Below are 23,987 nucleotides of genomic sequence, written 5' to 3'. Positions count from 1 at the left end.
TCGAACTTGAAAACACCCAAGAAGGAATTTTATTGTTACGACCCCTCAAGGTCACGGACTGAAGAACATAAAGTCTAGGTGGGACATAAACTGTGACATTTTATATTCTTTGTTAAGTGGTTCCTGAAAATGGTCTCAGTGAGTGGTATAGATTCAACTTCCCAGGTGTTTTTAGAAGGAATGGCTACCCAAATCTTAGTTCACTGTGAGCCTTGTGTCTTAAAAGTGGGCCCATGTCCACTGAGATGTATCAGTGCAGTGATCACACACAGAAGCCATCAGCGATGTGGCTAGCTTGCTTTCTTTTTTCTTTTCTTTCCTTCCTTCTTTTCTTTCTTTCTTTCTTTCTTTCTTTCTTTCTTTCTTTCTCTCTTTCTTTCTTTCCTTCCTTCCTTCTTTCTTCAACAATTTGGTCAGTACTTCCTTCCTTCCAGGAGATGGGATCCTTCTAGATACAGGGCCTACAGGTCAAAACCTAACTATTGCTTTTCCTCAAAGAAGAAAGGGTTTTAGTGTATGCAAATGACATACAGTCCACATAGATGACTCCAAGGTTTCTGTCTTCTGAAGAGGCTGAATTATGTTAACCTGGGCTAGGTAGGTATACGGTTCCAGTCTCAGGATGTTCTGTCCAGAGGGTGGGCACAGATGTAGGCTCGCTTCTCAAGGATCTGCCGAGACACTTTCTTAATCTGCTCATCCAGGTTTTCTGGAGCGACTGTGAGAGGAGAAAGGTGATCCTTTTGCAATACGGTATATTTTTTCACCCAAGTCAGGTTCTCCACTGGGATGCTGTACCCAAGGACACTCTCCTTTAGGCCCTCAGGTCTTATGTGGGAAGGCCCTTCTTGTTAAGTGGCTCATAGAAAGACTTTCACTACTCTCCACCATGTATCAGTCCTGCAGGGCAGCAGGGCCACTGGGTTAGGTTCTATAGTTTCAGGTTATTATTACATACATCTCCAATAAGTGTTTTAATGGCCCTCTCCACAATAACTGGCAACAGGGCTAAGGCTCTTCAGACTGCCATTTTAAGGAGAACCTGGCTATATTTCAAAACATGGACAAGCAGTTAAGACAGAGAAAAACCATTTCAGATAGACAAGCTGGCCTAAAGTAGTATGTTTTCCAGGGCCTAAGCTTTTAGAGAAGCCATTTCATCACCTGTACAACATACTTCAGTTCCATAACCCACTTTAGCCAGAGTCTGTGGGTAAAGAGACAGGTAAAATGATTGTCTCCTTCTTTTGGGACATCACCTGAACAGACATCAGCATACCCACTTTGTGGGCAGCATCTCTGGGAGGGAACCGAGCACCAACTGCTCGATATCAATATGACAGCACCTTGGTGCTCGCTTTCCCACGTGCCCTGTCACTTACACTTTTCCAGCTGAGACAGGCTGAAGAGATTCTGGAAGTAAGCTTCTACACAGAACATGTTGGCCAACAGAACCTAGAGAACCAAAGTCAGAAAGGATGGCAACTGAGAACTCCGAAGTTGACTCTGAATTCTAAGAAACCCAGCCTATTGCCAAAATCACATCTTGAGCAAAAGAGCCTGGCTCAGAAGTTACACAGTGCCCTGCGAATGCAGGCTGACCAGGAGCAAGCTACTAGGGATCTGAGACAGCTTTTTCTGTCAAATGGGAATCCACAGCTACTCTGAAAGGCCATTCATCAAAAACCTGGGAAATAGGAGTTGTTAGTGATTAATCTGCTTCCTCCTGCAGGGTGAGAAAAGTGGAGGGCAGGTAATGAATGAGGGTGGGCCTGTCATTCACCTGTCTGTCTCCTGTGGGAGACTAAAGGTACTAGTCATACCGCAGGAACAGCATCAACATGGCCATACCAGAGCAAACTCATCCACCCATCTCTGCAATTACCATTTGGTGCTGGAGACCCCGACTCACTGTCTCTCTCGTGCAGGACTCTCCAACAGGCCACGCCACCCAACTGCTCCCTTCCTCAGTTTCAGGCTTCATTAAAGCACAGTGGGATTAAGGGAGTATGCCACAACCCTGACACCAGCTCACTGTGGCTCTGCTCAGTATTTCCTGTGTAGGGCCATGCAAGGCTTACCTCATGATCATGATTCTTGAGCCCAATTCTGATGGAGCGGCTGGCTCTCGACAACACGGCAGTCATGCCATACAGGTTGATGAGGATGTTGGCTACCCGCTTTAACACCAGCTGTTCCTCTACAATGTTCTGAGGACAGAGGTTCAGAGTGGTGACTAATGATGCTTTTCCCTTCTTTATACTTAGGCACAATGTCATGGTTTATATTTAAACATGTTTCAGAAACGTGTCTGACACCAGAGACTGGTGCTTAGTGTGCTCAGAGTTGCTCTAGCAAGATTCTGCACAGAGATTAACTCCTTGCATTCAGCCCCAGGTAGGTGGCCCCTCCAGGTACTCCAAAAGCCACTCTGTGGTTAGAAGGTGCTGAGAACACTGTGAACAACCCACCTAGCAGGGTCCCTCCATGGGCTGTACTGGCTAGCAGTTCCAGCCTCGTGGAGGTCAAGATTTCTGTTCTAAGCCTGGTCTTATATGTGGGCAATGGGCCCAAAGTAGTCCCATGGTTGCTGATCATGGGGCAGTGGGTGTAGGGGAAGCGGTGTCACATACCTGGCCGGACCTTCTTACCTTTCCAAAACGGAGTAACAGGGTCTCAACAGTCCGGCCAAAGTAATGCACATTTTCCTCAAGCTTGTTGGCACTGTCCTATCAGTAAAGGAGACAGACTAAGCATCTCTTCTCTCTGATGTTCCACTTGACCCACCTAATATTTCGTCTGAAATTTCAGGGAGACAGGGCAGGGACAGAGTGCAGCATCTGAGTATTCCCAGCTTTCTGAAGGATCCAAGATGCCAGTCACAACCTTCTGGATTGGGAATACATTGCAGGCAGGTACCAAATGAGAGAAGTCCAAGTGGTGGGCATACTTACTCCAAGACTGGGGTGGACAACACTAAGATTGCCTGATAGCCCCAGGTCCACATTTCGGCCCAGGAAGTCCCGAAGCTTCCGACCAATCGTCTCCATGATTATGGTCACATCGCCACTTTTAAGCTCTCTGCAGGAAGTTCATAGTTTTGTGACTTAAGACCCTATAGCTGGCTCCCACTGACCAGCAGTATGGTACCATAGAGCTCTGTGCCCTTCAATGGCTAAGCATATGGGCTCCATGCACGGTGGCTTTCTCCTCCTGGCAGAGGGAAGCCAGTTGTATGGCTAGCTTCCAAAGAGTTAAGGAGTCTGAAAAATCCTATTAGCAGCCTTTACATGGGCTCCAGCAGGGCTGTGACTGCTCTGTCCTGGAATGAGGGCAGAGGGGATAAAAAGGGGCAGAGAAGAGAAACTAATCTCAGACTATTCCTCGTTAATGGAACACCTCTCATTTCCTAGCTTCTGGATGTCTCTAGCTAAAGTAATAAACATTTCCAAGCACCAGCGGGAGGGATCAAAGTTAGCAGGGGATGGGGAATTTCAGTGTGCCCAGAGGACAGTGTGACTCTAAGGCCATGAGGACAGCCTGAGTAGGTTGCCCTTCCTGCTGCTTCCACATGAAGGGCAAGCTAGAGGTGTGAGTTTCCAGACCTTGTCACCACAACACAAATGCTACTGTCCTTCCTTGTGCCAGCTTTGCAGTGAGCCTTTGTGCAGGCTACTCCCCACCCACAGTTCCAAGACTGGGCAGCCTTTTCCTCTGGCCCCTCCAGACAAGGGACCAAGGAAGAAATGGGAAAGCAGCACATACTTGATCCTCGAGGTCAGGATGCGTCCAGCATGCTGCAGGCCTGTCAGGGCAATGAACAACCGAAGAATCTCATTGGTTCCCTGTGGCCAGAAGTGTGAAGGTCAAAAGCAGTCCAGCAGTGCAGTCTGTGACTGGTTAAGCACAGCCATTGCACACAGGCTGTGGCCAGGTGTTAGGGATCACACAGGGAACAAGAGTAAGGCTGACCCAATGGTATGGCTTCCCTTCCCCTGGCATTTTTACCTCCCACAGCCTGTCCTGCATGGTCCACACCTTTCTCTAGGTCCCAGAATACTCATTAAAATGAAAACAGATTTCCCTGAGTAATAAAGAGATATGATGCCTAGGACAGAGAAGGTATGAAACAGATAACCCATGGTTCTCTTCTAGACCAGAATCTCCAGCAAGCTATAGACAGCTGAGCAGCTGTAGCTGGAAGCTCCTCAGGGGGACCCCCCCCCCCCAACACACACACAGTGCTTCTCAATGTAAGAGCAGTATTCAACAAGACTCCTAGACTTCTAATACAATTTTACTATAGAACAAGAAGCTATAAGCTACTGACCTAGGTTTGACCTCCAGAACCATCCTGTAGTTAGTTGGACTGGTACCAAGGAGAGAGAAGTTTGCCTCCATAGAAAAGCTGGGTATGGAGGCTCTTGTGTTATTGTCCCTGGCTCTGAACAAAAAATGCCTTCCATCATAACTCTCCCAACATTCTGGGAATTATGGCCCTAAGAGCAGACCCTGCTTGACCACACCACCTTGTCAGGATCTAGAGAAAGCTGGGTCTCTCCCTGCAGAAAGGGCCAATAGAGGGCAGCCCCCAGACAAAATGGCTTAGACATGCCTCACTCTTCAAAGAAAAAGCTAATCCTTCTACTATTAAGTTGTGGCTGACTGATAAGGCAGAGATATTGGCTAGGACCAAAAGACCAAGGAGACCTTCCACTGGAGCTGACAAGAGTCTAAGGATTCTCCTCATTGCCAGACCATACTGCAGCTCCAAACCTGTCTAAGTGTCAAACTCTCATGGCCCCGTGACACTGTGAAGACCATCTTGCTTGTTCCTTCCTGGCGGGAACATTGCACAACCACATTAATCCCCGTTCAAAAATTTCCTATGGCTTCCAAAGTCCATGTACTGGTCAAGACCATCCAAGGCCCACCTCCTTTTCTGTCTTTCCCATTCAACCTCCATGATCTAACTCCCTGTCATATTTCACTACCTTAATCAAATGATGAGCGGGGTGACCGAGGTGTCCAAAAATACTTCCTTACTCTTGTTTACCCAGTGCTAACCATAAAGTCCTGTCTGGGTTAAGTATATGCCATTTGCCTACCTGCCACACAAACTACCCTGCCCCAAAGCAGTTCTTCTGCCAAGGGTCATCAAGTTTATCATGAGCTCTTTTTGGGAGATATTCCCATCCTTTATGTTACCCACGCCTCCACGTGTCCTCCAGGCAGTTAGGCCCTACATGGCATCCCAAGAGTGTCTGGTCCCAATCCCCTCTATATGTGGTATACTTCAACTCAACTGACCCCTGTAGGCTTATAAGTTTATGGAAGCAATAATTAGAAAATAAGAAAATCAGGGGTGAGAGTGAGTCTCCCATGGGCACTACTGAACCATGTCAGTCTACTGACAGTGAAGTTATAACCCAGAGAGTATGAGATGGGAGCAGAGCAGGAGTTGGGACTGGATGCTGGATTTCCCACAGATGGGTTCAAATTTGCCCAGCCAGAATTAATTTGGTAAAACTACAGCGATCACTGAGAAGCTGAGGGCTCAGTGACAAGGGTCTTCAGGAGTGTGACTTGAAGGGACTGTTTGGTCTCTCCAGTCTAAACACCCTCTACAAAGCAAAGGAGGGTGGGGGCACTGACATATTATTAAGAGGGTCCAACCAGAGGATACAACCTGCTCTACATCACTGCAGGCCATTTCTGGACACTCAGCAGCCTCTCTTGGGACTAGGAATGCTGGGTATAGCATGTACAAGCGGTGTAGGGATATGGCTAAGGTGGTGTACACAGGGTACAGGGATACCACAAAGGGGGTATATAGGGATACAGGGATGTCACATGGGGGTGTAAGGGAAACACTGAGGGGGTGCACAGGGGGTACAGCCAGCAGGAACACTCACCTCAAAGATTAGGAGAATGCGGGCATCACGCAGCATGCGCTCATAGGGGTAGTCCTTCATGTAGCCTGAGCCCCCAAGGATCTGCAGAGCCTCGCTCACACACTGCCAGGCAGCCTCAGAGCTAAAAACCTGCCACAGACCCAGACAAGGTTAACCCTGGTGGGAGTGCTCCACAACCCAGTCACTCCCTCCTAAGAGCAAGACCTAAGCTATGGGGAGCAGCTGCCCAGGATTCAGTTGGACAATGCATGGAGAACCTGACCTTGGAAATGAGTGGTTCCAGAGAAACTTTCCAGGTAAGTACAGGCAGGACAGAGTACATCAGCCTGTGTGTTCTATCCCAACGGAACCTGTCATGCTCTCACGCACTGCCTGGGTTCCTTGTTCACCCAGACTTCCCCATCTTAGGAAGTGTGCCCACTCCTGCCACTCTCATGTGCTTGCCATCTTGCTCTCGTGACCACTGTCTACTGAGAATCCTATGGATAATGACACTCAGATCTACGGCTAGTATGTGTGGAGATGGTTGCTCTTGGGCATCAGTCAGTAGCTGGAAGGTGCCAGGAGGACATGAGAATGAAATGAATCTCACCTAGCACACAGCTGCCCCTTTTTCTAAGCTTAATCAGGACCCTCGTGGATTCTCCATGGCCCATCTCTAATAGGCTGTCACATCTTCCAGCATTTCTCTTAAGAGTTCAAGTCCAGAGGTTAGTTAAAGTGGGGTTGTCATCTGTATTACAGCTTTAAAAAACAAACAAACAAACACCCTTTCTTAGCCCATTCCCATTCCTTTAAGTCAGCTACCGATTCCTAGAAACAATTTCTACTCAGGGCCCTCAGTAGCCACACAGGACATGGACTCAGCGGCACTCAATACCAGGCAACCTGCAGCCTAGAGATCCTTTTCTAAGATCCAGAGAGGGCAAAGGAAACTAAGGCATGGAACACTTACCCAACAAAGACAAGGACAGATAGATAGCAACACCTACATCGCCTCAGTCATAACTACAGATGCCTAGACACCAGAGTCAAAATGCAAGCAGCCCAAACAATATGTCTCCAGGAGAGCCCAGTATCCTTACAGCAACAGACCCTGAAAAATTCTAATATAGCGGAAGGAAGCATAAGACAAGGATTGAAAGATGATACAAATAAACCCTTAATGAAGTCATGAAAACAAACAGTAGGATGAAATGTTGAAAACAGCTCAGGACTTAAGTAGAGTCACTAAAGAAAACCCAAAGTGGAATAAAACTGGAAATGAATAATTTAGGAAGTCATTCAAAAACCTCAGAGGTAAGCCCTGCCAACTGAGTACCAGACACGGGAGCCAGACTCTCAAGTGTTGAAGGCAAGGGAGAAGATAAGGATACTTTAGTCAAAGAAAACGTTAAATCTAAAATATCCAGGCACAAAACATTCAGAAATCTGGGATACCATGAAAAGACCAAATTTACTAATAATAGGAATAGAGGAAGGAAAAGAAACCCAGGTCTAAGATACAGAAGATATTTTCAACAAAACAGAAGAAAATTTCTCCAACCACACAAAAGGACCCGAAGAAAAACAGCAGAAAATGGATATCTACATACACATATCTCTGACTGTTTATTTTACAGAAACTTCACTGTTTGTTCTGACTATGCTATAACAGAACTGACCAGTAGGAGGCATGTGCTGTGTGTGTTCGGTACCCCAGCAGTTTATTATAGCTCCTTCAGCTTCCACAAGACTGTTGGTGCTTTTACTACCTCCACTTTATAGATAACCCAGAGCCTAAGAGAGTTAAGTGACCTGTTCTAGGTGACACTTAGAAAATGGCAACTGCAGAATGAACCCAGGCTCCAGAGCTGACTGCTGCTGCTTTGATGTGATGGCCCACCTGTGCTTCTCCCAGTCTGCCCTGACTTCAACACATAAGTACCCATATCCTTGGGCTCCTTCTAGGTTTAGGCAACCCAAGATGACAGATCTCTCTGGCCTCTGAGATACAGCTTTCCATGGCCAGCTACTTAAAGCCATGACTGTCTCCATACTGTGTAATACCCAGTTTACTGACTGTTAAGAAGGGAGTTGCTGGACACGATGAAGAAAGTAAGAGACTTTGGAGTACACAGCCCTCAACAGCCCTACTTTACCACAGCCCGACTCGGGCTGAATGCAGGAGTGGCAGAAAGACTGCAGAGCCAGAGGTGGTACATGACCACAAGAAAACAGTTTCCATCACAAAGAACTGAGACACACATAGATGCCCAGAGAATACGAGCATGCATGAGACCCACACAAGTTCAAGCCGAACAAAATCCCAGCATGGGGAAAGGGAAGTGGGGCACAAAGCACCACTCCTAGCTAAGTAGTTGAGTGTTGTTGGGAAGGGAAAATCAGTTTTCTTTAATGGAATGACACTGGGCATACTGCCCACACTCCAGGGCAAGCCTGATCCAACTGCCCATGATGACCCAGAGAATGAACATGGCTGGCAGAAAGGTGGCTGAGATGGAGAACAAAGAGTGGCAAACAGCCAACACCAGAGGTGAAGGCTGTAACTGCTGTGTGCTGTAGGTCACCTGTTTAACCCGAAGGCATCCATCCATCCATCCATGTGAGACATCAGACTACCACCCTCCTTTGAGCCTAGGAAAGTCACTGCAGCAAAAGGTCAGCCACTTTGAGAGGGGATGGTCTGAGGAAGCCCAGGGACAGGGATATAAACTTGGGACTGTTCTGACTCAAGGGCTTGTTTTAGAACATTTCCTACTTGCAATGTTTCTAGAACCCCTTAAGATAGAACAGCGGCATGCAGGCAACTCGGGACATAGCCTAAAAGTCAACTTAGCCCTTTTACAGACCAGAGAGATCAGAATCTTGTAACCAGTGATATCTTTTTACCTCATTAAATATGTTCTTAAAGAAAGTACTGACCAAGAAGAAAGACCATCCACTCTAGGGGGGAAAAAATGGCATTCCTTCCCAGGAGGATCCAGCTAATTTACATGGATATAAAGTTTTAATGTTTGTGTTTTCTCCTGTTGGTATACAGTAAAATCAATCAGGAAAAAAAATGGGCACAATCTATATAGGGCAGCAGTGAGCACCATTCTGAATCCCTTCTCCCAGCCTCACCCTAGGCCCTGCTGGCCCAGAGAGCTGCACAGGTGCAAATCACAGGGTCAAGGGCCATCAACTAACAAAAGGAAGGTGGCTGATAATGCCATGGGTCACATCAGAAAGGATGATCTCCCTCCGTGCTCCAGTTGCTGGGATTACCTTCACCATGGCTGCCTCAATAGAGCAGTCGGGAAATCCTGGTTGGTCTAGCATCCCCGAAGTGAGGTAAGCCATACTCTCCATTACATATGCCTTCTGAGCCATGATCGCAAACTTTTCCTGAAATGTTTAGAAAAACAGTATCAAGTGATTTGCATGTGCATAGACTTAAATGAATCTCTTATCCTCTCTTCTCCTGAAAAGCAAATTCTATCAGAAGCCTTGCTGTCCCAGCATCAATAATGCCTGGTGCAATTGTCTTCCCACTCCCCTGCCCACAGGCACAACACAGAGACAGAACTGAAAGCTTCTCCCCACGCGGAACAAATCACAAAGTCTATAGTACCTGAATCAAACCAAATTCACTGAGATTCTTATTGAATTGTTTCCTTGTGCAGGCATATTCAGCAGTCAGTTCTAAAGAAGAACAGAGTTGTCAAAACAAACAAACAAACAAACAAACAAGCAAACAACAAACCAACCTGGTTTTTGGTTACTGGAAAACTACTTCCTAAGGGCAACATGATGACTCTTCAGCACCCAGAACGAACCATGAGAGTTCTGTCTCTAAAAATACAAGCCCTGAAGCCAGAGTTCCCACTGTCTGGCAGCTGGTTGGAGGTAGAGTTCTTGGGCCTCATGGGGCCCACAGGCAGCAGGCAAGAAGGTTAAGAACACAGAATGCTGGGTCAGTTGTGAGGGTGTGAAAGGAAACACTCTGCCTCTCTTCACAGCACCCACCTGACAGGAATGCTGGGAAGGTAAAGGGTGGAAGGCTGGAGGCATCTAGCACAAGACCAGGTGCACAGGGCATCCAAGTAAGATGAGGGAGAGAGCCCACAGACACTCAACTATGGCACGAGGGTGGGTCTTCACAGCAAAGCTCTGGCTGGGGTCTCACATCATTCATGGCTGTTGACAGTGCTGGGTTCTAAGTGCCCCAGCGGGACACCCCACCATCTACTCTGGCACCAGTACTTCTAGCTCTGCCTGCAACTTGTTTTCCAGATACTTCCTCCAGTGTGATCCAGCCTCTGCTGGTCTCCATTTGTTCCTATGCTCACATGGTTCTAGATGTGAGAACCCTCACTGAGGAGAGCCACAGAGCATGTTGAAAGGAGCCTGAACTTAGCAGGCAGGTTCACCTTTAGGTCATGATGCAGAGGCTTGTGTGAATAACTACCCTCTCTGGGCCTTAGTTTCTCTACTAATCAAATAGGGAGAAGAACCCAAATGTGTGTCTACATTGTTGTAAACGCCAAGTCACAGAATTCACACGGCTGTTTTTGCTCCCACAGCTATGTCCAAGGAGCCCTGGGGCTCTAGTGAGATTAGAGCTAATGTTTTCTTTCACTCATGGAACAAAGTTCATTAAACAGCCATATTTGTCATGGGCAGAGCAGCAATCCTTTATGCTTTGTCAGATGCCTGACTAGTGCGTATGCAAAGCAGAAAGATGTTGAAATACACAGCCTCTGGGGAAGGAGTACATTTGGTTTAAATCAAGGGCTAGATGCTAACTTAAGCTCTCTGTCCAAGTGGTGTAACTCAGACTTGCCCACCCTGCAGAAACGGCAGACATTCTCGGTATGCAGTAGGTGCTGCAGAAGGCTCCTGCTCCTGACTTCCCTGCTGTGGAGGTTAATCTTCAGTGTTAATCTGAATGGCTTTAGAATCACAAATTTTGATACTGGGAGACACCTCTGGGCATGTCTGTGAGGGAGTTACCAGAGATGTTTAGCTGAGGAGGGAGGAGACACCCTGAATATAGGCTGTGTCAGCCCATAAGCTGAGGTCCAGACTGAATAAAAGAGGAGAAAGCCATGGGAGACCAACATTCATTCTTTCTACTTTCTGACTTCACACACAACGTGACCACCTGCCTCGTATCCTAGCAGCCACAGCTAAAGATGCTTTCTAGCTGCACCTCGCCAAAACGGCCCATGCATTCAAACTGGGAGCCAAAATGAACCCTCCCTTCCTAGCACTGTGTCTGTGGAGTATTTGTCACAGCAATGAACTAGGTAAGTACACACATACCAATCAGTTTCTTGAGCATCCCAGCCACAGCACTGCCCATGCTGAATCGCCCACTGTTGAGGATGTTCATGGCTACCTGTAGGGAGGGTGGAAAAAGTGGAGCGGCACTGAAGGAGCTGAGGGAGCCAGCCATACCATAGTTTTCATGAAAGCAAAGGCAACTGTGTACAAATTCCACACCAGCATGAAGGCCGAGTTAATCCCCTGCCTGTGTTCAGGCCAGAAGCAAGTAGTGCTAACCCTTGAACTGAGTGGCCTAGGCACTGTTGTGCATTTCAACACATCAACATCACTGGCCTGACTGCAAGTCATTGCTCAAACTCTAAATGCACCTGCCAGCACTCCTTGTCCAGGTGAAGGAAGAGGACCTCAGACAGAGCTAAGTGTGCGGTAAGCAGCACAAACACTGTAGCTGACTTCAGGGTCAGCAAGCATGCTGTACAGGTGCAGCAGCTTTGGTGAAGCAGTGTCAGGACTTTCTCCAGACTACAGCCAGCACATACCTGGCACACAAGCCTGTATACAGAGGCGGCCCTAGTGACTGGTGCCAGGTGCCTACCACAGAGGCTCTGCCGGTCCCCTCCTCTTTCCTCGTCCTGTATTCTGACCCAGCCGAGTGAACAGCTGGGAGCCACACAGGAACACAGCTTCAGTTCCATGCTGAGCTACCCCATCCAGAGTCCCAGGGGTTCTCCTCAGCACTAGAGAGCCCAACTGGAGAGGCTGAGGGAAGCCTCAGGCTTAATTTTAAAGACAGACAGCGTCCAAGTGCTGGGGAAGGTGCAGAACCTCACACACTGTAGCCACTGTGGGAAAAGCTCTTCAGGAATGTGTCCTTCTACCCTATTACAGGCTAGCAATTCTATCTCTACATTTGCATTCAAACAGGTGGAGAACATATTTTTCAAACAAAAATCTGAGGATAAAGTCCACAACTCTATTATTGACACCGGCCTGAAAGTGACACACACTGGAGAACATCATCTACCCATTCAAAAGAATGAGACACTGACTCATGCACCGACGGGGATGATGGCTTGAGATGTGATGTGAAAGCAGCAGGTCACAAACACACTGTGTATGATTTCTGTCATATGAAATGCTCATCCCACAAACCCAAGGAAGGACAAAAGAAATCAGCAGGTGCCAAGGATGGGGTAGAACAGGAGGCTCGGCACTTCTGGGATCAGAAGAGATGATGGCACAAAAGACAGTATAGTGAAAGGGATGGGAATGTGTGTAAGTTAAATGTCACATGAACTACTTCTCAACAGCATAAAGCTGGGGCTGGAGAGATGGCTCTGCAGCCAAAGCCATATGCTGCTCTTGCAGATTCCCCGGGTTATTCCTAGCACCCACACGGTGGCTCACAAACAGCCCAGAACTCTAGCTCCAGAGGATCAGACGCCTTCTTCTGGCCTCTGCAGGTACCAGGCACACATGCAATTTACATACATAAATTTAGACATGTACACACATATATAAAACAGAAGGAAATAAATCTGGCTGAATAAGGTGGCATATGTACTTAATCCCAGGACTAGGGGTTAGGGGGACAGACAGGTGGGTCTCTGGCCAGTGTCGTCTACACAGTGAGTTCCAGGCCAATCTTACTACTTGGTAAGACTATCCTGCTCAGAAAAAAGAAATCTTCAAAATATAAACCTGACTATAGAAGAAAAGCTTAGGGTAGGGACTTAAGGGCTTGTGGAACCTGGACTTCTCAAGTCCACTAGCCTGTTTTTCACACTTGCTAGAGAGAGAAACTCCATTCCTTGCTCAAGACGAAGGAGGTCTCCAAGGGGAATAAAAACTCCTCATCCTAATCAGACTCCCTCCTCTAAGAGCAATCCATTTTTTCCATCTCTATGTTGCTGAATTCCTATGCCCAAAGCTACACAAGGCCACAGGTAAAGCACCGGCTAGCCTGCTAGGAAAAAGGATAAAGCAGAACATGAGACTCATATGTGAAATGGCACAGCACATGCACGAGACTGCCTGCAACTTACCTTAAAGCCACCTCCAACTTCTCCAAGGACATTTTCCACGGGCACTCTGGTATTTTCAAAATGGACTTCACATGCTAAAACACAAGGAATTTAAAGACGGTGACAAACAAATGCGAACTGCTCTGCTCTGGACCACAGGCCTGTGGCTGACTGGCCGGTGCACTCACTCAGCATCCTACAGAACAGCAAAAGGCCATGCTCCTGCCTTCACAGAGCTCGCTCTCTGGCCAGGAAGAAATACAATACCATAAATGCAAGGACATGGCAGCATGGTCAACTATGATGAAATAAACAGCTCAGTGCAGAGAGGGATGGGGCTGAAGGGAGGCTGCCATTTTTTGAAAGGCTATGACAGACCCTTCTAAGGTCAAATTTATCAGAAGCTGACAGGACCAAAATAGCCAAAGACAGAAAAGCAAAGGAGAGTACCAGCATTTCCTCAGGCCTTAGACTCAATGGGATTCTCTTAACAGAGCCATACTCACGTTCTGCAGAGCAGCTTAGGGTATGGTGTTAATAGACAGAATGTAGACAACCCGATGTATACACGCACACCAACCTAACCCAATTCACCAACATCCTTCAAGCTGAAGCAGGCATCCCCAAACCATAAGAAATAAATTCCACTGCTGCAAGCTAAATCCTACAGTATCCTGACAGGGATACTGTAGCCAGGGACCACCAGTCATCCTGAAAGAAAGGCTGACTCTATTGGTCAGTATGAATGAAACAATGAGAAAGAAGGTACCCAGGATGAGGCAGGGGCTGAGCAGTGCCCTTTGCACAACATTCCCTGTAGCACTGCCTGGATGCTCTAATGCACAAACAGTGCAAGTCCTGGGATGCTGAACCAGAGACAGAGAGAAGGATAAGGAAGGTTAGAGTTCAAGGGACAGTGGGCCAAGTGTGATAACCTGTGGGGGTGGAATGCCATGAAACATGATCTCTGTCTGCTAGTCATATTTAAAGGCTGGGTACATGGGCTAGAGGACCTGGTCACTCTTTCACTACTAGGTATAGGGCACACCTGCCTTCCTCTTTGACTTCATTGCATATTCATGAACCATTGTTTAGGGTCCTGCATGCTGCTGGGACACCAGACTCCCAGTTGTCAGCAGGTAAATGACACTGCTAAATGTTCACATAGCACATGGTGCACAGCTTTGGGCCCTGACATGCCACTCTACACCAAGGGACTAGCTTAAGAACACTATAGGCAGACAGGACAGGCGAACTGAGTGAACAAACAGGACACCAGCTGCCACTGAAGCAAGGGCAGATCAAGGAATGAAAGGTGGGTCAGGACAGTAGGAAGAAAGGAAAGGGATTCCAGGAAAGAAAGACGTGTCCTGCCACAGGATGTGTGCCAAGGATGTGGCTGTGGGATATGCACTCCTGCCCTCACTCACCTGGAGTCAACAGTGCTGACTGCACCAAGAAGCACGGGTTGTGACTGCACTCTTAATGTGATGTTGCAGAAGTGCTAAACTAAACCCAGGAGCAATGAAGTGCCCTTTCACAGCAGGTCACAGCCGACAGGGCCTGCCTTTCAAGTCTCTGCCACACTGTGCATAAGCACACCTGCCACACTACTTACTGTTGGAGCCTCGGATGCCTAATTTATCTTCAGGTTTCCCATTAGTGATTCCACCAAAGTCTCTTTCTACTATGAATGCAGTCATTTTGTCTTTTATCGAACCATCAGAATCAACCACCTCAGTTTTTGCAAACACAGTAAAAATATTGGCCAGTCCTCCATTGGTGATCCAAACCTGAGGAAAAAAAAAAAGATCTTTGGAAACCCCTCAGCTCTATCCAACACTGAGTTTCAGGCCAGACACACAGACTTTATACACTATACTTATCAATTAAACAAATAAAAATGGGGAATGAGGAAAAGAGGGTGCTCAAAGGACCACAATGGATGGCAATTATCTACTTCTTGAGTCAAGCAAAACAAAGTGATCAAGGACAAAGGGTAGGAGGTGAGTAGGGAACACAGAATGCTAACTGGATATTACTCTCCTTTGCCCCATTTGCTAATGCGGTTACTGTGTTCTATCTTTAAGCAATCCTTGATTAAATCTCAGATCCCATCCAGAGGTGGTGAAGTCAACAGAAACACTACCAGCTGTGAGTGTAACTCCTCCAGCTAGGAGCCCGGCCATGCAAATGTACAGTACTATACTTTGCCTCTTTGAAATCTTGTGGAATTGAAATTGAAAATAAACACACAAAAGCAGCTGCATGAAAAATTAAGGAGACTGTGGATATAAGACCACCTTACTCCAATTCTGGCTCTGTTACTTGAGGGACTTGGGCCAGCCACTCTGTTCTGCCTTAGGCTGTTCTGAGATAGGAGTGGCACATACCCAGTGTGATGTGCAGATCTCTTGTGTCTGGTGTGCAGAAGGTAGACACAGAGGCAGTGAAGACTGACTAAACCTGACAGGCAATGAAGTCAAGGCTATACCTTGGAGCCATTGAGGATGAAGAACTTCTTATCTTCACTTAGTGTAGCTCTGGTTTGGATGGAGGCAGCATCACTCCCACTGCAAAGATAGAAAGAAAGGATTAAGGGAGAGCAATACTGGAGTAAGCTTAGAATGGGTCTGAGGGCTTGGATATAAGACAGCTCTTAAATACTGAGTCAGACAAAAACAGATCTGTTCATTTCAACTGATGCTGGGACAAGGAAAGGCCCAGTTCTGGAAGCAGATGGGCACATCCTGTTAATCGTGTAAGATATGTGTGATAATAAGAAAAGGTGGTAGTGGAACAGTGTGTTCTGACAACACGGGAACGTGAGTTCCCAAAGCTTACCAAGAGTTTCTGGGTGTGACTAGGCCATATAAGGAAGCCTGTTCCAGAATTTCAAACACAGGGAAGCAAGATTAAACACGATGCCAGTTAGACTTGCATCAGAATCTGAGTCTTGTCCAGGCCTGCCTCGTCATGCTGTGTGACTGTAGACTGATCACACTTCACTGCACCTCAGCTCCGAATCTGAAAATGTGAACTCACCACCCACCCTACATGCTCTGGAAAACTGACAGAAGTTTGAATTCATCCCTGAGTGTCAGGAGGCTTGTGAGCACAGACTCTGACTTAGTAGGTGCTGTGGGACTGTCATCTGTAAGTCTCAATGGGTCAGAGATAAGATAATTATCCTATCAATAGGTGCTGACTCTCTAAAGGCTTCAGAGATGAAGATACAAGCCAGGCACTCTACACAAGCTCCATGTCCAGGCAGCCTGCAAGGTACTGCGTATACACACATTTTGAGGAGACAGACCTGGCTGGCTCTGTTAGGCAGAAGGCTGCGATGTGTTCCCCAGACGACAGTTTGGGCAGATACTTGGCCTTCTGTTCCTCATTGCCGACCAAGAGAATCCCCTAAATGAAACATACAGACCAACTGAAGATGAGAGTGAGATGTGATTGTGAGACGTCTCTTCTGTTGACAATTATTTACTTCTCTCAAGAGAAGACAGGGTAAGTTCAGAGCCAGCAGCCTCAGACAGAACTTAGGAAGCCAACCTGCTGAGGGAAGGTCCACTACCTTACACAATGGACAGACACAGTGGTAGCTTTGAAGTCTTACATCTAGGATTGCCATCCCTGGCTGTTCCAGTGGAGTCCTGGGTGACCTTGGGTCAGATATTATTCTTCTCTGAGTCTCCACCTCATTACTCATAAGCTGAGGACCTCTCCCTTTTGGACAGGATGGTTTGGATGACAGAATGTGAATACACAGGGGTGCTAGAACTATACCCACTATAGATACACATGTTTCAAAGCTGTCTTTCTCAACCCCAACCCTGTTGCTAAGTTAACTATGGTCTGGATACATCATCTTGGGCTGCAAAGCTGGACGTGGAATCCACTTAACTGTCTTTCACCTGTATATAGCAGAGATGCACACATCTAATGTGAAGACCTTGAGGACTGTGTGCCTCTGAAGCTGCCCCACCATGCTTTAAGTCGAGGGGCAAGTAAGGTAGATGTAAAGACAAGACAGCTCAGGAAAGGATTTATTTCCAAAGATAGCTCTAACCTTTGTCTCAATCCCAACTGCAGCTGGGCTTGTGCTCTAGACCCGGAGCCATAAAGTCCGTTTCTGTCACAGAAACAGTCCCTGTTTATACTTCCTCCAGAAAGCTCCAAAGACAACTTCAGACAACTGACCTTCAGTCCAATAGCCTGGTGGGCTGCCAGGGTCACTGTGATGGACGCATCCATGCTGATGATCTCCCCGAGCCGAGCGTACATAGTGTTGGAGAGGCCCAGGCCACCTAAGACACACAGACAAGTCTAGCTGCTTCTTTCAACTAGGGAAAGGGAATTCATTGTTCTAATTTCAAAGTAACAGCAGTTTTGTTTTTTTTTTTTAATTTTAAAAAATTAACAAAACACAGAATGGCACAATCAAACTGTCGCCTATAATCTTATTCTGAGCATTTCTGTGCACAGCTTCCAGATTTCTTTGAGGCAAGGAAACATACAAAGCTGAATTGTTACTACAGACATCTATACAAACAGTAGGTCACTAAGTATGTTCCCAGTCCCTTGAACTAAAAGACGTCTACAATCCAGACGGCACCAGGTCAAGGCTCTTTTGCTGTGGCACCGGAACACTTGGGACAGAGTGTTCACTTCCTGCTGTGTGAGCTGCCCTGTGCACTGCACTATGGTCTTCACTGATGTCTCAACTTGGACCAGCTCCAGATCTGGTTCTGCTATGAACCTATTCTGTATATCTGAGGGCCCACCTTCTGCTGTAGAAGGGAGGCTATACTTTAGTGTCTGGCAACACAAACAGGTAAGGAATTAAAAGACCAAGAAAATCTCCCATTTGCTACAGAAATGGCATCATTTGGGTGTGACAGGAAAACGACCCAAGCAGCACATCTGGAAGACTGCATTTAAAGGCCACTGTTCCTAAGCAAGAAGTCCTTTATGCACACATGGGAAGCACTCGCTGAAGAGCCATGCCTCCATGTGAGAGGCTGCTGTGTAACTTACCATACTCTTCTGGGACCTGTATGCCAAAAAGTCCCAGGCTCTTCAGCTTCTCTAAGGTGTCAACAGGGATTTTTCCCTCCTGGTCAATTTTTCGAGAGTCCACTGACAAAAATAAGTTATCTTGATTAAGCAAGTAAAAATAAATAAGACATGTTCATAAATGAAAGTACACAGAACGGTGTTTGTATAGTATGCTAGTATCACTGGCAGGAAACATCTAAAGCCTCAAGTTGTTTAGCCACGTCACTTGGCACGTGGTTGATTTCATGTGATTAAGTATCTAAGAACTATATTTTAAGTCACTTGTGCTAAGTAAGTCTTCCTCCTGACCAAAGTGATAGTTACCAGGGTCAGGCAGCAGTGCATCATGTACGTCTATGACTCAGATTCCTGGAGCCATGCTGTCTGTGAGGGTTCATCTCGTCAACTGAATTAGCAATGACTTAGGAACCAAACCTTGGGTGTGCCTTTGAGGGAGTTTCCAGAGATGTTTAACCGAGAAGGGAAGCCTCTTCCTGAATGTGGGCAGCACCTTCACAGGCTGCAGTCCCGGGTTACATGAAAAGGAGAGAAGTCGAGCTGAGCACAGCTCAGAACCATCTGTTCTTCTGGTTCTGTCTCAGTGTAAGATGTGAGGACTCAGAGCTTAGATCTGCTTCTGACACTAGATGTTCCCCTCAACAAATTATGATCTCAAAACATGAGCCAAAACAACCCTTCTTCCCTAAGCAGCAACTTTTCCTCTGTAAATAGGCAGATTTTGTCACAGTGATGAAAGAAGGAAGTAATACACACACACTACTGGATCTTTAAAATTACTGGTACCTTCTCAACCAGTAATTACTTACAGTTAATCACCAGAGTAATCAACTTACACGAGAGAGTAAGTACACAGCTCCCAGAACTATAATGGCAGGTCAGGGTAAACAGTACTAAGCAGACTGTATCTGGGCCCACTTCTACCTAGCGTTCAGAAGCCTCACTGCCTACACTATAGTCCAAAATTCTGAAAACAACAGACTCTGTGTAACACTAAATCAGTCGATGGATCAAAATTTATCCTAGGCCTTTTGACTTGGCTCAGTAGGTAAAGGCACTTTCTGTAAAGCTTACAACCTGAGTTTGATACCTGAGATCTACATAGTCAGAGACAGCTAACTTTGACAAGCTATTTTGTGAGCTCTACAAACATGCTGTGGCACACATATTGTTGGGAGCCGACTTTAGTAGAAAGCGGCTAGATCAACTTTGCAGCCATCTGGAACCATATACCCTGATGAAAGACTTGGTTGTCAAAAGCCTATAACAGCTGAAGCACACTCTGATAAATATATTGTTTATCCCACATAGCTTGTTTTGCTGTTTAGTGACCCCAGCTGTATGGTGCACGTGGTAAAATGTTTTCACCTGTGTTCTCCTGCTTGTGTATATACATACCTCAGAATTCCCTTCAATAAGAGAGACTTGAGAAAATAGAAGAGACTGAATCACACCCTGTCTTGTCTCCATTCTTCGAGTCACCTGCCCCTACAGCCCCACTCTCTCTCTTGACCAGAGCACTTAGCCCCAAAAGTGTTGAGGCAAAGTGTTGAGGCAGAATGTGGGCCTCAACAACATATATGAACATATGAAGACACACACTAAAAGCAATATGAAAAACCCTTATACAGAGGTAAAATGAGGTCCTGACTGAGCATGGTGGCACATGGCTTTAACCCCAGCATTTGGGAGGCAGAGGCAGCTAGCTCTCTAAGAGCTCAAAGCCACTGGTCTACATAGTGAGTTCCAGAACAGCCAGGGCTGTATATCGAGATCCTGTCTCATTAAAAAAAAAAAAAGAAAGAAAGAAAAGGCAGGGCAGGGCCAGGCCAGGCCAGAAAAGTGAGATCTGTCTCCCAAACCAAACAAACAACCCCTCCCCCAACACCACTCCTATTCTTGAAATGGCAAAATTATAACATGTTTCAAGGAGTCATGGAAGTTACGTAAAATCTGGTCATTAAAAAGATAGCATGAGAATCCTCACTATCTCACTGTATCTGTTATCTTCATGACTGTACACACACAACAGCAATGTATAAGAACACACACATACATATGCACCAGTACAGGTTAAGCTTTGTGAACTGAGTGAGGTCAGCTGGCTTGTACTGACAGTAATGTCCTGTTTGTAATGTTAGATGAGTTATCCAAGATGTTACCACTATAAGAAACCAGAAGAACAGACAGTCCCCGAGAAAATGCTGGGCCATAGATTGTGAACAGTTCCTAAAACACCCAGTACAAAGAACAAGACTTGACCCTTGGAAACATGTATGTCATCTCATACAGCCTTTGCCACAGTATGCAATTAACAAATTTGAACTACCTGGCCTCAACCATTTTCATCTAGTTACCCATCTTAATCAAGTCTTTTGCAAGTTTTAGCTTGCTGCAATATAGAAACATTTAAAACAGTTGCTTACTACAGAGACCTAGAGGCACACCGAATTAGTGTCTTTTAACTAAGCAGAAACTGAGTGGTTCTTGAAGGTTCTACTATGAGCAGAAACTATGTGTGACTTAATAATGACACTAAAAGCTTCCTCTGCCTGTAGTGCTTCCAATGTATGCAATACAATTAATCTTGTAATGGACGAGAGCAATGAAAAGAAAACCATACATACCTTCTTCAGTAAAGAATTTTTCCAACGGTCCCACAAACTGATTGATTTCACTAAGTTCATCTTGACTAACTTCTGGAAATGGGAAAACTCCTTTCTAAAAATGAAAAACATAAACAACAAATTTAATTTTCAGCAACTACTCATTGTAATATTTATCAAAAAGGAAAGGGGGGGAGAATGTGTTCCATGCTCCATCTGGTCCCAAGAAGGAGGCAGAAGGATGACTTCACACACCGTCTCAGGTACGGGCCTTATGTCTAAGGTGCTCTCTATGTCTACTCTCCTCCCCAGTAGGTGGACTGACTCCTAGTCTTCAACAGTCTCCTTATCAGTAACTAGTGGTGGAGTGTGCCCATGAGCAAGGAGCCTAGGATTACATTTAGATCTCCTGACAATGTGCAGGACAGGTCTCCTCAAGGTCCTTTTGAGACTTGCAGGAGACAGTGGATATGAGGACTCTTCTTTAAAATGGACATCAGTCTTCATGTGAGCTCAAATGTTCCCAACGGTAAGGACATATTCTGATCATCCTGTGTGTCCCTCTTTGAGCAGCTGTTTCTTGTGTTGTGGATACTGGTTCCTGTGCTGAGCATGTGAGGTGGCAGGGTCACAGGACATGAATTCAACCCGAGCCTAGCCACTCTTCACATGTGTGACTGGCTCTGCACCACTTATCTGTCCTCTCTTAGTGTGGTCCTCCTATATAATCCTGTTCATCACAGAAAGGACATACTTAGGTCCTGGAACATGAAGTAAGCATACCCGTGTAAGACCGCAGCTCTGCTCATGGCCACTCTCTGCTCCTGGAGAATGACTTGGCTTCTAATCAAGGCCAGGATTCCCTGCTGGCCCTCCGCGCTTAGACCCTTCTAGTTGCTTGGGATAGGGTGTAGATTCCGACCCGCAGCCACTCATCAGGGACAGAGCACAAGTTTCCAGGCTCAGGAGCTCCCCTACCTCCTGGGTTCCTCTCAAGGGGAGCCCTCAACTGTCCCGACCCTGTCCGATTACTCACATTCCTGACTTCTCCACATTAGCAATGTTCCAGAATCTATTTGCTCCTCTCTGGCCCAAGGACAAGAGGTTCGTGGTCTCTATCCAAAAGAGACAAGTGACTTAAAAGAATATGCTGCTATTCACCAACACTCCACTGTTGCAGCAGACTCCATGCCAGCCAAGACTACACATCATGGCCCAGTCTCAAAAACAACAACAACCCAAATACAATTTTCCCAAACAGAACAAAACCCCAAAAAACTGAAAGAAAAAATATCAGGGGGGATGCTGGAGGATTGAAGGAAAATATTCTCTAGTTAAAAGGGACAAACACTGGATGAGGCCCAGTGTGGGTGGGGTGTGTGATATTAATTGGCATCTTAATCCTCCTGCAGAAGCCAATTATATAGGCCAAGGGGCTGTAACTAAGTCTGCTAATGTCACACAAACTTCACCCATTCAACCCCCCACTTGCCCCGTGCGTGGCAGACTCAGGTCCAACCAAGTGTATATGTCAGCCACTGGCATGGGTAACTGGGATACTCTCTCCCCTCAGACTCTTAAGTACCACTGCCATTGTCCTAATCAAGGCCCAGAAATGCTCTGAGAACTGGTGTTTGTCCAATCCAGGAAGTAGCAATGAAGTGAGACGTGATCAGATCTGAATGTAACTTGAAGATAGACAAAGATTTACTGACTATAGGATTCAATGTGACGATAAGAATAAGAAGAATCAAAGGTGTCACTGGAGAATATATTGAAGAAGTTGAATCACAGAGTAGTCATTATTTATGGTAAACAGGCTGCTGGGAGAAGCAGGATTGGGTGGGATCCAGGAAAGATTGTCACATACGCTTATTAAAGATGCTAATTAGACATCTAAGGGGACATGTGGAGTAGAAAGGCCAGTCTTTCCTAGGGGTGGACAGCTCATAGTAGTATTGGAAAGTAGATGACATGGGGGGGGGGGGGAGCTGACCATTGGGATTCTCACTAACTACAGAAATGTAAAACTGTAAAGCTGACGGGTGATGAAGTGTAGATTTAAAGACTGACCCTGCCTCTAAACAAAAACCACTGTGACACTAACTTAAGCCACGTTTCCGAGCCCAGCCTCTCAGCTGTTTGCCTTTGAAGGTCTCAGATAACGTTCCACCCAACTCCGCCCAGGTACCAACGAAGGGTGGGAGCAGAGAGCAAGGGCAGCCCGGACTTGCCTCTTACCTGCTTGATGTTGCCCAGGAAGAGCTCCTTGGCGAACGAGCGGCTCTGCAGACTGGTGTGCAGCGGGCGGCGCCTCGCCGTGAATTCCCTCAGCACCCGGGAAGCTCGCGCCGCAGCTGCCGCCGCAGTCGCCCCACGCGAGAACAGTACACAGCCAGACATGCTGTTCTTGACTTCAGACTTCAAGTCAGCGGAAGCCCGGCCGCGCCTCCTAATGACGCAAATCACCCGCGTCCGAGCAATCCTCAGCTAGCTGGCCATCCAAGGTCTCACCCTGGGGAGCTCTGCAGCCGGAAGCTAGCACGCACTTCCTGATGACGCACGGACTGCGCCGCCTGATGATGACCCCTTAGCACATCTGGAGGAAACCTTGATCTTGACTGTTGGACAGGTGGTTCCGGAATATGTTTAATAAACGCCTCCTACGCCAAGCATTGCTGTATGTAATGTCTGAGTATGTAATTTAAAAACTGTATTTTTTTTACTCATCTGAAAAGGCTAGGTTGTGTGTGTTTCCATCTTGTTATACTTTTGCCAGTAAGGAAACGAAAATACTAAGAACTCAAGTTGCAAAACTACCACCTAGGCTCCCAAAACACAGCCCTTGAGTCTGTGCGCTGTTCTCGCCACATCTCTTAAGTAGCAGACTAGATTTCACCAAATAAACCTAGAAGCACAACTTTTGTTATTCTCATCGCACTTAATATAGGACTTGGAATATTGCTAAATGGGTCTAACGAAACGACAGGGGCCCAATTTTACTAACCCACTTCTGCCTAATTTTCTTAAATATGTGAGTGGAGTGGTATCATTTTGTATGTGAGACTGCATGAAGCGCTAAG

At 46.5% G+C, this 23,987-nt stretch overlaps 1 protein-coding gene across 1 annotated transcript; it reads right to left on the bottom strand.

Moving 5' to 3' along the window:
• On the bottom strand, positions 1-23,431 carry Acad9 (acyl-CoA dehydrogenase family member 9). The gene is made up of 18 exons (XM_034500858.1): positions 23,146-23,431; positions 20,926-21,019; positions 18,260-18,361; positions 17,423-17,529; positions 16,530-16,630; positions 15,708-15,786; positions 14,832-15,006; positions 13,235-13,308; positions 11,226-11,301; positions 9,532-9,602; positions 9,186-9,305; positions 5,916-6,044; positions 3,766-3,845; positions 2,955-3,081; positions 2,652-2,729; positions 2,082-2,210; positions 1,383-1,455; positions 1-718 (listed from the first exon to the last, which is right to left on the bottom strand). Exons 1-18 carry the CDS (start codon positions 23,305-23,307, stop codon positions 618-620), a joined length of 1,878 nt encoding a protein of 625 aa, XP_034356749.1. The 5' UTR covers positions 23,308-23,431; the 3' UTR covers positions 1-617.
• Between the last annotated feature and the right edge of the window lie 556 nt (positions 23,432-23,987).

The sequence above is a fragment of the Arvicanthis niloticus genome, chromosome 4, assembly GCF_011762505.2.
Source record: "Arvicanthis niloticus isolate mArvNil1 chromosome 4, mArvNil1.pat.X, whole genome shotgun sequence".
Lineage (NCBI taxonomy): Eukaryota > Metazoa > Chordata > Mammalia > Rodentia > Muridae > Arvicanthis > Arvicanthis niloticus.
Note: the sequence above shows the minus strand (reverse complement) of the source record. Positions and strands in the feature narration are given on the sequence as shown.

What these genes read in the sequence shown, in the direction of transcription:
- Acad9 (XM_034500858.1), bottom strand. Translation starts at nt 23,307, where the DNA reads ATGTCTGGCTGTGTACTGTTCTCGCGTGGGGCGACTGCGGCGGCAGCT. An exon ending in AAGTTGGAGGTGGCTTTAAG is followed by an intron (nt 11,302 to 13,234) that starts GTAAGTTGCAGG and finishes CCCTCCCTACAG; the next exon opens with GTAGCCATGAACATCCTCAA. An exon ending in CCTGTCTCAGCTGGAAAAGT is followed by an intron (nt 719 to 1,382) that starts GTAAGTGACAGG and finishes CTCCTCTCACAG; the next exon opens with TCGCTCCAGAAAACCTGGAT.